General features: G+C 55.2%; 2 protein-coding genes across 3 annotated transcripts in view; both read right to left on the bottom strand.

The window, feature by feature from the left end:
- INSRR (insulin receptor related receptor) overlaps positions 1-11680 on the bottom strand; it is a 47425-nt gene extending 35745 nt beyond the window's left edge. Inside the window, exons 1-4 of the mRNA XM_056853569.1 lie at positions 11573-11680; positions 10535-10641; positions 9698-9818; positions 5411-6017 (exon numbers count right to left, since the gene is read on the bottom strand). Coding sequence (XP_056709547.1) covers positions 5411-6017; positions 9698-9818; positions 10535-10641; positions 11573-11680 — 943 coding nt within the window. The remainder of the gene's footprint in view (positions 1-5410; positions 6018-9697; positions 9819-10534; positions 10642-11572) is intronic.
- Positions 1-16223, bottom strand: part of CRABP2 (cellular retinoic acid binding protein 2) — a 202271-nt gene that overhangs the window by 17196 nt on the left and 168852 nt on the right. Inside the window, exon 5 of one of the 2 annotated variants that reach the window (XM_056853731.1) lies at positions 12044-12067. The exons of the other annotated variant lie outside the window; for it this stretch is intronic. The gene's annotated coding sequence lies outside the window, so the exon portion shown is untranslated. Of the gene's footprint in view, positions 1-12043; positions 12068-16223 lie in introns of those variants that run through there. 2 annotated transcript variants of the gene reach the window in all.

The raw sequence follows: 16223 nt of genomic DNA, 5'->3' as shown, positions 1-16223 counted from the left end.
GTTTGTATCTCCGGTACCTGACATTAAATTTCATGGCACACATGGCCCGGCCTGACGAAGTGACATTTATGTCATATCTGGCCCTCGTAGCAAATCATAGAATCCTAGAGTTGGAAGGGACCACCAGGGTCATCTAGTCCAACCCCCTGCACAATGCAGGAAATTCACAACCACCTCCCCCCACATGCCCAGTGACCCCAACCCTCCCCCCGCCATGCAGGATCCCACAATCAAAGCACTCCCCACAGATGGCCATCCAGCCTCCGCTTAAAGACCTCCAAAGACGGGGACTCCACCACCCTCCGAGGCAGCGCGTTCCACCGTCAAACAGCCCTCACCGTCAGTGAATCTGACACCCCTGTGCTAGAGCATCACACCAACGTGGTGGCGGGACTGTCGGGTATTTTCCTGCAAGCGAGGCCAGACTATTGGCCCAACATCATTCCTCCGCCCCCGTCCCCTCCCTCTCCTGCCAGTTGCCAGACCATGGCTGGCCACCGTACATGGTGCCAAGGCTCTGCCCCACAAGGAAGAGGTCAGTTCTGGCCATGACACCATGCTGCTCCTCAACGTGGGATGTGTGTGGGGACATCCGAGGTACCTGAACTGTGTGTGTGTGTGGGGGGGGTCACATGCTGCAGGTGCCATGGCTGACCACCACATTGCTCCAAAGATGGAAAAGACCCACAGTGATGGGGCGACCAAGAAGAAGAAGAGTTGGTCTTGATATGCCGACTTTCTCTCCCACTTAAGGAAGCATCAAACCAGCTTCCAATCCCCTTCCCTTCCCCTCCACACAACAGACACCCTGTGAGGTAGGTGGGGCTGAGATAGGGTTACCAACTTCCAGGTAATAGCTGGAGATCTCCTGCTATTAAAACTGATCTCCAGCCGATAGAGATCGGTTCACCTGGAGAAAATGGCAGCTTTGGCAATTGGACTCTATGGCATGGAAGTCCCTCCCCCAGCCCAGCCCTCCTCAGGCTCCGCTCCCAAAAAATGTCCAGCTCCGGATTGGGAAATACCTGGAGATTTTTGGGGTGGAGCCTAAGGAGGGCGGGGTTTGGGTTGCCAACCTACAGGTACTAGCTGGAGATCTCCCGCTATTAAAACTGATCTCCAGCCGATAGAGATTGGTTCACCTGGAGAAAATGGCCGCTATGGCACTTGGACTCTATGGCATTGAAGTCCCACCCCTCCCCAAACCCTGCCCTCCTCAGGCTCCACCCCAAAAACCTCCCACCAGTGGTGGAGAGGGACCTGGCAACCCTAGGCTGAGAGAGCTGTGACTGGCCCAAGGTCACCCAGCTGGCTCCGTGTGTTGGAGTGGGGAAACCAACCGGGTTCACCAGCTTAGCCTCCGCCGCTCATGTGGAGGAGTGGGGAATCGAACCTGGTTCTCCAGATCAGAGTCCACCGTTGCAAACCACCACTCATAACCACTACACCATGCTGGCTCTTTGCACGGTGGCATAGAAGAGGCAATCTCAGCAGGCTGCTGTGCAGGAGTGAGAAAAGCCCCCCTTTCACACAGCTGCTGGAGACAGACAGACAGGCAGGCGGGCGGGCGGGCGGGGGTCACCCTGCCCAGCGCGCAGGAGACGGCTGGGCAGCCCAGGAAGCAAAACTGGAGGGGAGGGGGGGAGAACACCTACGATAAGCATCGGTGTGTTTGCAGTGTCTATCTCTTCAGCGGGCCTCCTCCTGTTTACAGCAAACGAGGCCGGGAGGGACTCACATGCATTTATGAGCGTCTCACAAGGGTGAAAGAGACAGCCACAAATGATACAAAGGAGATCCTGTTCTTCCCTATGACCACGAGGCCCCGGGGCGGATTCTGCACCCGGCCCCTCTTTTAGAGGACAGCCGCGATGTCATCTATACTGGCCTCCCGAGCTCCCCCGGCCCCCATGTTATCTGAGCTGGTGTATGGCCTATGGCAGGGGTTCTCAACCTTTTTTGCTCCATTCCCCCCTTTCACCATTGTTCAGAATATAATTCCCCCCCTTCCCAAGATAGTCTAACTAAAAAAAAAAAAAAACCTACGATTTTACAGATTGCACATAATCTACGGGACATCCCACTTTGCTGAGTGGTGAAGGAAGGCCCCCCGCTGTGATGCATTTACACCCGGAAGTGCTGCATCGCAATGGGCCCCTTTACCACTCAAACCGAAAATGTCGTGGCGCCTCGGGCAGACGCGCGTGCCCGCGTTGCCCGCCGACTCTCACCTGGCACTTGGCAACCCTAATCCCCCCCCCTTGTTGAGAACCCCTGGACTAAGGGGCTATCTGGCTGCCACAGTTTAGTGACGACCATCGTTGGCGTCATCTGTTGTTTTAAATGTTTATTTAAGATCGGTTTAATGATTGTTTTAGAGTTTTAATGAATACTTATCATGCCTATTGGCTGGTTTTAATGTTGCTACCCACCCTGAGCCTGGCTTCAGCTGGGGAGGGCGGGATATAACTTGGAAGTAATAAAACAAACAAGCAAACAAGCATAGGATTGTCAGGCCAGGTGGGTTTGGTGGCAAAGCTTTTGATTACTTATTGGCAAAAGATCAAGTCCGCCAGAGACACCTTAATAATATCTACCGTCACTGCTCTATACCTGACGATCTTTTAGATTGCCGCCTTGGATAAATCTTTACTTGGTGACTTGGTGTTTAGGATGGATGCCTTAATTGACAAAGCAACAATCCGAGAGTCTAAATTTTTCTCCTGGTTCCATAACCATAAGAAAGATAATCTTAGATCTCCCCATTTGGTTAACCTCACGTCTCAGAACCTCAGGGTGGCTTTCACCTCTCTAAGATTTCAGACCATCAGCATTCAGCCTTTCTGACAGGATGGTATAATAAAATCCCAAAGGAACATCGCACATGGCATCTTGGCCACCTTCTGGGCATGGAGTAGGGGTCACTGGGTGTGTGTGGGGGAGGTAGTTGTGAAATTCCTGCATTGTGCAGGAGGTTGGACTAGAAGACCCTGGTGGTCCCTTCCACCTCTAGGATTCTATGATTCTAAGGACATAAGGACATAAGAAAGGCCCTGCTGGATAAGGCCAAGGCCCATCAAGTCCAGCAGTCTGTTCACACAGTGGCCAACCAGGGGCCTCCAGGAAGCCCCCAAACAAGACGACTGCAGCAGCATTCTCCTGTCTGGGTTGCATAGCGCCCAATATAACAGGCCTGCTCCTCTGATCCTGGAGAGAATAGGTATGCATCATAACTAGGATCCATTTTGACTAGTAGCCATGGCTAGCCCCATTCTCCATAAGAATGTAAGGAAAGCCCTGCTGGATCAAACCCAGGCCCATAAAGTCCGGCAGTCTGTTCACACGGCGGCCAACCGGGTGCCTCTGGGAATCCCACAAGCAAGACAACTGCAGCAGTATTCTATTCTATGATTCTATGTATCTGTGGATCTTTATCACCGGAGGACATTTTTCATTATGTGTTATCATGTCCGTTGTACAGGGAGCCTAGAGCCAAATTTTGGGATGGCATTTTGAAGGGAGTAATTTTTTGTTCTGAAATCGATAAATTGATTTTCTTACTCTCTGACTCTGATTCGCACGCCACCTTCAGAATGTCTCAATTTGCTATTTCGGCCAGGAAGATCAGAGCTCTTGAAGCTATTAAGAAAAACCCTGTATAGGAAAGCAAACGAGTCTGACCTTGTTTTAATAGAGGTTGTGTATGAAATAGTTTTTATCCGGGTAATGTATACCGATGCAATTTTATCCTTTTCAGATACCATTTTTGGGGTTTTTGTACATATGTCAGGATATTCTGTAATGGCCTATGGCTAAACAAATAAATGCATTCATTCATTCACTGGGGTCACACAGATGTTACTTCTAGTGCAAAACCGGAAGTGATGTGACAGCGACAGGGTGTCGCTCCAGGATTTGCACAAAACTCTGTAGATGGTGCAATGGTGTCATTTCTGGTTTGGCACACTGGTGCACGGCTGGCATGTTTGTCCCTGCGCATTGGATTGTTCATTGGATGTCTTACGCTGCCTGACTACATTTTTTAAAAGACTCATTTTGTAATTCGTCCTACGTCTCAGCAACAAAGGTGGGCTATAAGTAAAGCAAGTAACTCATTCATAGTAACCAGGAACCTCGTTTCTACAGCATGAATCGAGCGCACATTTCCCCGGCCCCTGTGAGGGCAGTTCAAGTTACCCAATATTTACACCATGTTCCACTTTAGTCACCACCCTTATTTCTCTCTCCATCTTGAGATCTGCCTCACTTTTTTGACAAAATAGTACACCCACACACACACTTTTAAGTAGCCCTTAGGGCCCGATATCTTCCCCCAAAGAACCTAAAAGTCTAACAAAATTTACTCCAGCAAGCTTTTGTGAGTCAGTGATAACTCCATCAGATGCATGAAGAGTACACCACACTACACCACACTGGCTCTGGACACCGTTGTGAAACTATACAATGGACAGATAAGCACCACGTTATACCAAAATCCCACCAACCATCCAACGCGCCTGCACACTTCCAGCTACCATCCAGGCATGTACAAAGCCATCAGTGGTCTCCAGTCAAGCACCGCGTTACAACCACCTAGAGCTGGCCTGATACAAGACGAAGCCCACAAGGGGAACGGCAGAACACCACGGGTTGTCAAGCACAGCTCACCACCTGAGCTGCTCCGACACATCAGCAGGGACCTGCAGCCTCCTCTGGACTTGGGTATTTTTCTTTCCCTGGCCTTCGGTGGCAGGGGGGGCCCTTGCTTGCAGGCTGCCCCCCAACATAAAACAGGTTTTCACCATCAACTATGGACCACCAACCAAACACACCAACCCAGACACACAAACAGACCTAGATGCCAACTTTGTCCCAGCATACGTTTGGGCAATACTGTTATGAGATCTAATAATATCAGCAATGCCATCCTGGGCTCACCTACGTGTGCCTCATCCAGTTTAATGCATGCCAGCACATGCCAGCTGTGCCTTTCCACGGTCTACACAGGACAAACAGGCCAGTCTGTGCATGAGAGAGAATCAGTGAACACAAACCAAACCTAAAAAATCAAAATATTCAGAGACCAGTGGGGAATATTTTTAATCATGAACAAGCTGAATTAGAACTTTTTTTGGCACTTGGCAAGGCATGAGGGGGTCGGACGGACAAAAGAGCTCCTCTGCCCCTCATGGCATTTTAAAATTACTCTAAAATGGCACCAGTGTCCTCATGACAACCTCTGGTTTGGCCCTAATTCTGCTGATTTATGACGGGACTTGCACCTGCCCTCTCAAAACCAGCCTGTGTGCATGTGTCAGTCTTGGCCAGGAACTCCCTCTGCAGCCCTCCACCCTCCAAACGCCACCCAAGACAACCCCTCCCAGCACAGTCCCTGAGGGTCAGAACTGACCTTTCTGGCAGTTGCTGGAGGTCCAGCAGCGGTACTCCATCCGGCCATCAGTGCTGGTCTGGGTCTGGACGCAGGGCTTCTCCACGTCCAGGATCCCCGGGCACACGTCTGCACACTCCTCCGCAGGCTTGTTGCGCAAGATGATGTTCTGCTCCAACGAATGGGGCTGCAGCAGCCCCCAGTCGATGGTGGAGATGTGGCAGAGCTCCTGGTTGCGCTCGATGTACACAGAACCGTTCAAGATGTTGGTCAGGCTGTGGAGGCCGATGTCACGCAGATGGGGCATTTCAAAGATCACCAGAGCATAGTTGAAGAAGAGGCTGGTCCCACGGATGACAGAGAGGTTGGGGAAGAGGTCGCGCAAACTCTCCAGCCCGTAGACCCGGAAGAGCAGCAGGTACTCCGTGATCATGACCAGGCGGGGGAAACGAAGGCGCCGGAAGTGCTCGCTGCTGGTGGTGGACATCAGAAGGATCTGCAGGTTGCCGTCGATGACGGTGCAGTTCTCCAGCTTCTGCAACTGGGAGACATCCGTGCGAATGACCATGCTCTCACAGACTGCAGAGGTCGGAAAGAAAAGACGTGCAAAGCTAAGAAGGGCAGAGCTCTGTGAATGTCCCCAAAGGAAGAGGAGAGAAGAAAAAAGCCCCCCCCCCCCAGCAGGGCTGGCCCAACCTCCAGGCACTGAAAAACAGACACCAACTGTGCACATATCACGGAGGTTAGGAAATCAGCACAGGAGCGAATAGATATTACAAAGTGCAAAAATTCTGTTGAGATGCTACAATATTCATACAATCGTGTATGAATATTGTAGCATCTCAATAGAATTTTCGCACCTTGTAATATCTATTTGCTCCTGTGCTGATTTCCTAACCTCCAGGTACTAGCTGGAGATCTCCTGCTATTACAATGTGGTCTCCAGCCAACAGAGATCAGTTTCCCTGGAGAAAATGGCCGCTTTGGCCATTGGACTCTATGGCATTGAAGTCCCTCACCTCCCGAAACCCCACCCTCCTCAGGCTCCACCCAAAAAACCTCCCACCGGTGGCAAAAAGGGACTTGGCAACCCTACCTACCAGCCAGCATGGTGTCATGGTTAAAAGCGGTGGTTTGGAGCGGTGGACTCTGATCTGGAGAACCGGGTTTGATTCCCCACTCCTCCACATGAGCGGCGGAGGCTAATCTGGTGAATTGGATTTGTTTCCCCCACTCCTACACGTGAAGCCAGCTGGGTGACCCTGGGCCAGTCACATCTCTCTCAGCCCCACCCACCTCACAGGGTGTCTGTTGTGGGAAGGGGAAGGGAAGGGGATTGTAAGTCGGTTTGAGTCTCGATTAAGTGGTAGAGAAAGTCGGCATATAAAATCCAACTCTTCTTCTTCTTTCTGCACGCTAAGAGCTGGCAATGGGGATGCTCCCAGCGAAGGCTGAGCCGCCTCACCAGCACCAGGCCATTCAGTGCCATTGGATCTGCGCGTGGCTCTCGCCCAGGGAGAACAAAGAGCTACCGGGCGGCTCACAGCTCAACTAGAATGTCACACATGAAGCAAAGGGAGATTATAAATGCTCAGGACAAGAGGAATATCTTATCTCTCCACCCCTGGGCTCTCCTGCACTCTCCTGCCATAAAGGACTCAGCCTTTACCTGGGGACTCCATATTGACCATGTGTCAAGTAGGGCCAGACCTACACCTTTTTTGAAGGGGGGCAAAAGTAAAAAAATGATGCCCACCATGTATCTCAGCCGCTCTGAGCCTGGCTTTGGCCAGGAAGAGCCGGGTAACAAATGGAAATAATAAATAAATAAAATAAATATTATAAACATATTTTTCTTTACATATATGTATATACTCAGCATATAAATATACATATGTAATCAACAACTGGACTTGATGGGCCTTGGTCTGATCCAGCAGGGCTTTCCTTATGTTCTTATGTTCATACCTATTCTCTCCATGATCAGATGAGCATGTCTATTCTGTTAGGTGCTGCGGAGCACAGGCAGGATAAATGCTGCTGCACTCGTCTTGCTTGGGGGCTTCCTAGAGGCACCTGGTTGGCCATGGTGTGAACAGACTGCTGGACTTGGTGGGCCTGGGTCTGATCCCAGCAGGGCCTTTCTTATGTCCTTTTGTTCTAACTCTTTTAAACGATCAAATACATTGTGTTGACCACTGTGAATCGTTGATTAATAATTACACTTTAACATTATCTTATCTATTATCAGGATGGGGAATTCTCTGTGGGGGGGCAGCTTGGTGAAGACTTCCAGGTGCAAGAGCAGCTGCTCCCTCCCGCCGGAGAAGTGGAGGGAGGCCACTGAGCTGAGCGCAGGCGCTGGCCCTTGGGTGAACAGGTCGGCCCTGGCATGCAGGCACAACAGGAAGGCATTACTACCAGTGGCCCTGAAAATGGCTGAAATTGTAGTAACACAGCCGTCTCCATGCAGGACCCCAGTGGATTCTTGGTCATAAAACAGTGCTGGACTTAATGCGCACCTGCAAGCAAAACTGCCCTTTCAGGGGTAGGGTTGCCAGGTCCCTCTTTGCCACCGGTGGGAGGTTTTTGGGGCGGAGCCTGTGGAGGGCGGGGTTTGGGGAGGGGAGGGACTTCAATGCCATAGAGTCCAGTGGCCAAAGCGGCCATTTTCTCCAGGGGGACTGATCTGGTAGAGATCAGTTGTAATAGCGGGAGATCTCCAGCTAGCACCTGGAGGTTGGCAACCCTATTCAGGGGTCACTTATGAAAACTCCCTGACAGCAGGAACCGGCATGTGTAAAAACTGGGGGTGGGAGGGATCTTGCCTGCTGATAAGAGGGGGCAGGCATGCTGCCCCCTTGTCTTTCAAAGCTTTCCCGGCAAGCCACTGTTTCCCTGAGCCCTGGAAGCCAAAGGGAAATTTGTCCTCTTCTCGGCAGAGGCGGCAATAGAGCCAGCAGCGCTGGAGCTCTGGGGACGCCGCCTCTTGCCACAGCACTCCCCTAGAGCCCCAAGGGTCTTGCCAGTGGGCAAAACGAGCCCGGCCCTTCTGCCCGCCAGGGGAGCAGGAGGAGGGTCTGCCCGGCTCCTTCCTGGAGAAGACGGGAAGGGCCGCTTCCGAAGGAGACGGCCAGAAGGCGGAAGAGGGCAGCTGGCCTGTCCTGCTGCTGTCTGAGGGCAGCTGCATCTGCTGCTGCCACCACTGATGCCCTCTGCCTGCATCGCCACAGCCACATGTCTTTCACGCTGATGCCACCCAAGAGCTCCTGGGCCGCAAGTAGGGTTGCCAGGTCCCTCTTCACCACCGGTGGGAGGTTTTGGGGGAGGAGACTGAGGAAAGCAGGGTTTAGGGAGGGGAGGGACCTCAATGCCATAGAGTCCAATGGCCAAAGCGGCCGTTTTCTCCAGGGGAACTGATCTCTATTGGCTGGAGATCAGTTGTAATAGCAGGAGATCTCCAGCTAGTACCTGGAGGTTGAGCAACCAAAATAAACACCTCTGCACTAATACCACAGATAAGGAAGGAAGTGCAGGAAAAACTGGCAATAACTACTGACAATACTAGAACTGTGACAAGGTGTATTGAGTGCACACATAAACAACATTGAGGACTAACAGCACTATATACAAAACTATTTCAATAGTCCAGAAGGGACCGTTATTAAAAAATACTATTTCTATAGTCTTCTTCAGTTCCATTCAATTAGAGTTTTCAATATATGCACATATGAACATTCAAAATTCATTTCCATCTCTCATAAGGATGAAGACACAACTATGTAGAATTCAGGTAATAGGGTTCCAATACAGGATACATCATTTCAAATACATAGTTGTACAGACGATTCAACAAGTTTGACTATTCCCAATGGGATAATGCAAGTAACTTGAAGAAGAAAACAGAAACGATCGTCTTCCTAGCAACTTCTACATGAAGAAATCTTTCTTGCCTTTATTCCATAGTATTCTTGAACTTTTGTACCTTTTGGACTATAGAAATAGTATTTTTGAATAACTGTCCCTTCTGGACTATTGAAATAGTTTTGTATATAGTGCTGTTAGTCCTCAATGTTGTTTATGTGTGCACAATACACCTTGTCACAGTTCTAGTATTGTCAGTAGTTACTGCAGTACCTGGAGGTTGGCAACCCTAGCCGCACGGGCATGGGACCCCGACCCATGGCCACCTCCGGATGGAGCTAGTGGAAGCCGGTTCACCCAGGGGTGGCTCTGCTGCTGCTGCCGCCGTCTCCCAGGCACCGCTGTGCGGGAGCCGCTGCACGGCGCCTCGCAAGCCCACGGAGCCACCGCCAGCAAAAGCGGCGGCGCTGCCACCCCCGTCTGCCCACCGCTCGAGGTCAGGCGCCCCCCGTTGCCCCTCCCTAGATCCAACCCTGGTGCCAAGGCCCAGCGGGAGAAGCCCCAGCTGTGAGACCGGAGGCCACGGTGGACTCTTCACTGCTGCAGCTTCAAGAATTATTAGCCGGTCCTAAGAAGACATCCTTTTGGCTAAGTACAGCTTAAGGTTTAGAGGGCTGTTTGCATGGTTATTTCTTAATCCTTGCTCAGTTTGATGCTTGACCAGACCGCTGGAGTCTTTTGAACTGTTTACTAAGCTCCCTGATATTTTGAATGCTCAAGGCCTGATCTCCGCAAACACACCCGGGGGAGGGGAGGGGCAGGAGGAGGTGGACTCTCTCGCCCCAAAGCGTGCAGGCGGGCGAGGAAGTCTGGCGGATCAGCCCCACGCCAGCGAGGACTAGCCAAGCAAGAGACGAGGCCACGGGGCAAAGCCTTTCAGCGGCAATGCGGATGGACAAACTCGGATGCCCGCTGCCTCTTCCATCTCCTCCGACAAGGATCAAACACAACTGGCCTCCAAAGAGAGCCCCCACCCCACCCCCACCCCCGTGCCCACCGAGAGACACACAGTACTCTAGTCTCCAAAGCGGGGGGGGGGGGGTGAGCTGAGGTCCCCAGACAGGAGCCGGGGGGGGGGGCTCTGCCAGCCAGCAAAGCCAGAGAAAAACACTGTTTGCCCAACTGTTTAAATAGCGCCCTGCCTTTTCCTGTGGGCCTGAACGGCCCCTGGAGACACCTGCGGAGGGCTTTGGTAGCTCAGCGGTGGTTGCCAAGGCTCACCGGGAGGGCGAGGGCGAGGGGGGGCCCTTCAGCTTGCTGCGGCAGCAAAGGAAGGGCAGGCAGGGGCCCTCCCCGCTGGGGAACACTGCCCAGGAGAGCTCAGCCGCCTCTCGGTCAGCATGAACCACGGCAAGACCGCACTGGACTCGCTTGGTCTGTCTCTCTAGGGTTGCCAGCTTCGGGTTGGGAAAATCCTGGAGATTTGGGGGGTGGAGCCTGAGGGGGGCAGGGTTTGGGGAGGGACTTCAATAGGGTTGCCAACCTCCAGATAATAGCTGGAGATCTCCGGCTATTACAACTTATTTCCAGTCAATAGAAATCAGTTCACCTGGAGAAAATGGCCACTTTGGCCATTGGGCTCTTTGGCATTGAAGTCCCTCCCCTCCCCAAAGCCCGCCCTCCTTAGGCTCCGCCCCCAGAAACCTCCCACCGGTGGCAAAGAGGGACCTGGCAACCCTACGAGTTGGCCACTCAAGAGCAGAGCCCCCGTAACATGGTTACCCCCACCGCACCCCCAGGTCCAACGCAGCCAGCCTCGACAGAAGGAGACCACGGCTGATGCTATGGGAAGTCACCAAGAGGTCCCGGAAGCCCTCCTCCCCCTGCCAAAGGTCCTCAGACCAGGTGACCCAGGCTGTTTCCATCCCGAACCCAGGCCGGAATCCAGACTGAAACGGGTCGTGATCGTCCACCCCCTCCAAGATGGCCTGAAGCTGCCCAGCCACCACCCACTCAAGCCCTGGCCCCAAAAGGGCATGCTGACCAATGGGCGGAGGTTGCTGAGGTCGCTGGGGGCCAGGGAGGCCTCCTTTGGGAGGGCTGCGCTTCCCTCCTCCTGGGCTCACTCAGCCAACAGCCAAGAAGGGCCAAGTCTAGAGACGGTATGGGCCTCCTCTCTACAACCCCAAATCCTCCCATGGCATTGCCAAAAGAGTGGGGGCCGCAGGGGACAGGAAATACACACTGGTTATGCCAAGGAGCACCCCTTCCCGATCAAATGGCAGCCTGACTCCAGGCATGGCAAGAAAGCTCTGTTACCCTCAGGGCTTCACGGGCATTGAGGGGGCTCTGGAAGCCATAACCACAGGTGCCAGGAGTGGTGGCAGCTGTGCTCTTGAAGTGGGAAGGGACAGGCACTTTGGACATGCTCAGAGACAGCCTCCTTCTCAACCAGCAAAGGAGGTTCAGACTCAGAGATCATCCTCCTGCTTAAACCTGGGCAGTGCACACAGGGGAGGGGCCGTGGCTCAGTGGGAGAGCCTCTGCTTGGCATGCAGAAGGTCCCAGGTTCAATCCCCGGTGGCATCCCCAGTTAAAGGGACCAGAGGCAGGTAGGTGATGGGAAAGACCTTTCTCTGCCTGAGACCCAGGAGAGCCGCTGCCGGTCTGAATAGGGAAGACTGACTTTGATGGACCCAGGAGGGTCTGATTCAGTAGAAGGCAGCTTCAGGTGTTCGCTCGTAACCATCACAACCCACCTCTTCCTGGATGTAAAAAACATATCCCCCCCCCCACACACACACACACACAAGCCTGCCTCGGCTGGCTGCTCCTGCTCACGCTCCTCTCGCCTGGCAAACGGTACTGAAACCTGAAGCCAAATTATCACTCCGCGAGCCATCCCCAGGCCCGCCTGAGGCCCAAAGGGCCATTTACTATAAACACCAGGGATGAGCTCTGTAAACCCCAAACACTCCACCTCGCAACAGGCAAAGTCCGCCCGGCGCTTCCTTCCGGCACCTGCCGCTGGCCCGGGAAGCCAACCGGCAGGGAGAGCACAGGACGGACGGACGGACGGACGACTGATGCTGCCTCAGCCTGAATCCGACCAGCAGTCCGTCACGGTCAGCACGGTCTGCTCAAACCAGCAGCGGCCCTTCAAAGTCTCAGGCAGAGAAAGGCCTTTCACGTCACCTCCTGCCTGGTCCTTTTAACTGGAGAAGCTGGGAATTGAACTGGGGACCTTCTGCACGCCAAGCAGAGGCTCTACCCCTGAGCAGTGGCTCCCCCCCCCCAAAAAAAAGAGGGCTGGGCAGGAGGGAGCTGGGCACCAAAGGACCAGCCACAGGGGTGCCCCACAGCTGTGCCCCCCCTGGCCCCCAAATCAGCCCAGCTTGAGCGCTTCTGTCCTGCCACCCACCCCAACTACGAGTCGGCCTGTGCTAGCCAAGTCCCGGCACCAACAAACAGGCCGGCAGGCAGGCAGGCAGCTGCCCAGACTCTGCACGAAGCACGGAAGCCCCCTGCCTCGGCCGTGCGAGGAGTTTCCCCCCAGGAAACCAGCTGCCCTCCCCTGCAAGGGGGTTTTCCAAAGGAAAACGACAGAGAAAACATAACTCAGGATTCAAGGCCAATTCATAATTCACTGCAAATATCAACAGAGAACTATAGATCACGAATTCCTGCCTCACACGCAATGCAAACTCGGCAAGAATTGGCACAGGAGAATATCCCCGGCCCGGTTTTCACCCCCGAACCACCACCAAAGCCCAGTTCTGGGGGAAGAGGCTCTTTTGTTGTGCGGCCCCTCTGAAGGAGTCCCGTCCCCCCCACCCCAGCGCTCAAGGGTCCCATAATCTCACTGTCATTCTGGGGTGCAGCAATCGCAGCTTCCACCTAGAATCTCTACCCATTTTGCACGCTGCCGCCCAGTTCTTGGTTTCCTCTCGCCCCTCGTGGCTGAGGCAACAGAGTGGAGCTCAGGGGCTCGACGGCTGCTCTGGCCCCGCAGAGCATCGAAGCCGTGACTTCTGCCCCCAAGGGCACATAAGGGAGGCATCGGAAGGCAAAGCCCCCCAACTGCCAAGAGCCGCCCGAGGGCCCCCTGTGCTGTCGAACCTGCGTGTGTCTCTCCCCCCCACCCACATCCCGGTTCCTTCGTGCTACTACCAAGGGCACAGGAGTTCCACAGGTTTGGTTTCTGTCTGCCTGCTGACCGTCTCCTGAATGCCGTCCCAAGTGAGCCAGCCGCCTGCAGGCGGCCGGAGCTCTCCTTTCTGGCTCTCCTTTCTGGAGTTAAGAAGCAGAAGAAGAGTTGGTTTTTACATGCCGACTTTCTCTACCACTTAAGGGAGACTCAAACCGGCTTACCATCACCTTCCCTTCCCCTCCCCACAACAGACACCCTGCGAGATAGGTGGGGCTGAGAGAGCTGTGACTAGCCCAAGGTCACCCAGCTGGCTTCGTGTGTGGGAGTGGGGAAACAAACCCGGTTCACCAGATTAGCCTCCGCCACTCATGTGGAGGAGGAGTGGGGAACTGAACCCAGTTCTCCAGATCAGAGCCCACCACTCCAAATCACCGCTCTGAACCTCCACACCGCACTGGCCCAGACGGACTCTGGGGGGCCTCTAGGCAAGGCAGACACCTGAGCCCCCCACCCCAGATTCAAAGGCCAATGGAAGCCCCCACACTTACTTTCCGGCGCTGTTGGCGCAGGGGCCAGGCAGAAGAGGCTGAGGAGCAGGAGAGGTCGCCGGAGATGCAGGCAGCCCAAGGCCCCCGGGGGCCGGGGCCCCTGCAGTGCCATGAGGGCAAACACTCCGGAGGAGGGGAGCGTGCACCAGGTAGGAAGCCTTTTGTTAGCAGGCTGGGGGGGAGGGTGGGTGGTTGCTGCGCTCAGCCGGAAGCCCCCCCGAGTGTTCCTTTCTCATCGCCAAGCCGGAGAGGCTCTGCGCGGTGCAGTGGATCAGGCCGCCCGCCTCCTGGCTGGCGTCTCCTCCGTGGACATCCTCTCAGCCAGCGGTCTCAGGCATCCCTGCAGCGGCTCACCTGTGCAGGTGAAGGAGAGCGGAGACATCCCCAGTCTGAGCCTACTCTGGCTGCCAGGTGTAGCCGGAGCTCAGGGGTGGAGCCGGGAGTCTCCCCCCCCATAACCCTACTGTTGATAAAGCAGCACTCGGGGAGGGGGCCGTGGAAGAGAAGGTGCTGTGGGGCTGGGGAGCTGGACTGGTGCCCGGCCACTGTTGACAAGTGGGACATTCAAAATATTTAGCCTGACAACTGAAACAAGACGGAGGCGGCTGCAGGGCGCTGGGGGCTCCGTTCCTTGTTGGGGAAATAAGGGAGGGGAGGGGACGGGGCCAAGGAAATTCTTCTCAGGGACCGGACTGGGTTGGGGGGGGGCAGAGCCTGCAAGACAGAAAGATCCCCCCCCCATCCAGCTGAGTGCCCGATGGACAAGGGCTCAGCAACTCATGGGGGGGTGGAAGGAAGGGAAGGGGGTGATGGTTGGCCTTGGGCGGTCTGGTGAGGGTCGGCCTCCAGGCTCCCCCATGGCCAGGAAAGGCCCGCACACCAAGGCGGGGTGGGTGTCAGCCAGTGTGCGTCAGCAGGAATGCTGCAAAGGCCAGGGGAGCGGGGGGGGGGGAGGCACCAGCACCCTCTGCCTCATCCCAGACCAGGAAAGGACCTCCTGCCGTAGCCTGGCTTGGCACAGCCTTGGCAGAAAACCCCACCACCACCAGCACCACTGGAAATCCCAGCGTGGCAGCGGTGCATGTGCCAAAGGGCTCCGGCCCCAGCCCCGGCGGCCTTGCTGGGAAGCTGGGCCACGCTTCCTCGGGAGTCAAGGGAATGAATGAATGACCAGCGTGCGTGGCCGGCCGCAGGCTCTCCACTTGGGTGCCCCCCCTCCCAGTGTGGCGTAGTGGTTACGAGCGGTGGTTTGCCTGGCCAGAGGCCTGTGGGCAGCGGGCCCGCTCTGGCTGCGGCCTCCCCCGGCTGGCCATGAGAGGCAGGTAGGCAGGCAGGGCCAGGGGGGAGGGCGGCAGCTGCTGCTGGGGGGCCACGAGCCGCTTCCTCCTTCCGGCCCCCCCCCCGATCCCTCGCCGAAGAGGGGGCTGATGGATGGGGGGGAGTGCTGGGCGCCAGACAGCCGAGCCTGGAGGCGACGTCTGGCCCCTTGCCGGGGGGGGGCCTGGGGGGCCGCGCTCCCGGGGAGCCCAAAGGGATGGGGGGCTGCCGCCACCCCCACTGGAGCCCCCCCGGCCTGGCCTGCCCTTCTCGCTCTCGAGCCACTGCGGAAGCGTCAGGCGCTGTGGGGACTCCCCCAGGGGCTTCCCCGTACGTGGTTCCGTGGCTCTCGTGGCAGACCCCCCCTCCACTCCCTCCGGCCTATGGCCCAGGGAAATGCCCATGGGTTGCCCCTGTGAGGCCAGGAAGCGATTTCCCTCCAGGCCAGATTGGCGCAGGGGTCCTGGTGGGGGCTTTGTTTTTTGTTAGTTTTGGCCGTCTTCTGGGCATGGAGTAGGGGGGTCACTGGGGGTGTGGGAAGGAAGGTAGTTGTGGACTTCCTGCATTGTGCAGGCGGTGTGACTATATGACCTTGGAGGTCCCTCCCAACTCTTGTGATTCTACAATCCTCATAGCAGGTCTGGGGATGTGTAAAGTGCCGTCAAATCACAGCCAACTCATGAAGAAGAAGAAGAAGAAGAAGAGCTGGTTTTTATCTGCCAATTTTCTCTACCACTTAAGGGAGACTCAAACCAGCTTACAATCACCTTCCCTCCCCCTCCCCACAACAGACCCCCTGGGAGGTAGGTGGGGCTGAGAGAGCTCTAAGAGAGCTGTGAGTAGCCCAAGGTCACCCAGCTGGCTTCGTGTGTGGGAGTGGGGAAACCAACCCAGTTCACCAGATTAGCCTCCGCCGCTCATGTGGACGAGTGGGGAATTGAACCCAGTTCTCCAG

This window comes from Euleptes europaea, chromosome 7 (genome assembly GCF_029931775.1).
Source record: "Euleptes europaea isolate rEulEur1 chromosome 7, rEulEur1.hap1, whole genome shotgun sequence".
In the NCBI taxonomy this organism is placed as follows: domain Eukaryota; kingdom Metazoa; phylum Chordata; class Lepidosauria; order Squamata; family Sphaerodactylidae; genus Euleptes; species Euleptes europaea.
Note: the sequence above shows the minus strand (reverse complement) of the source record. Positions and strands in the feature narration are given on the sequence as shown.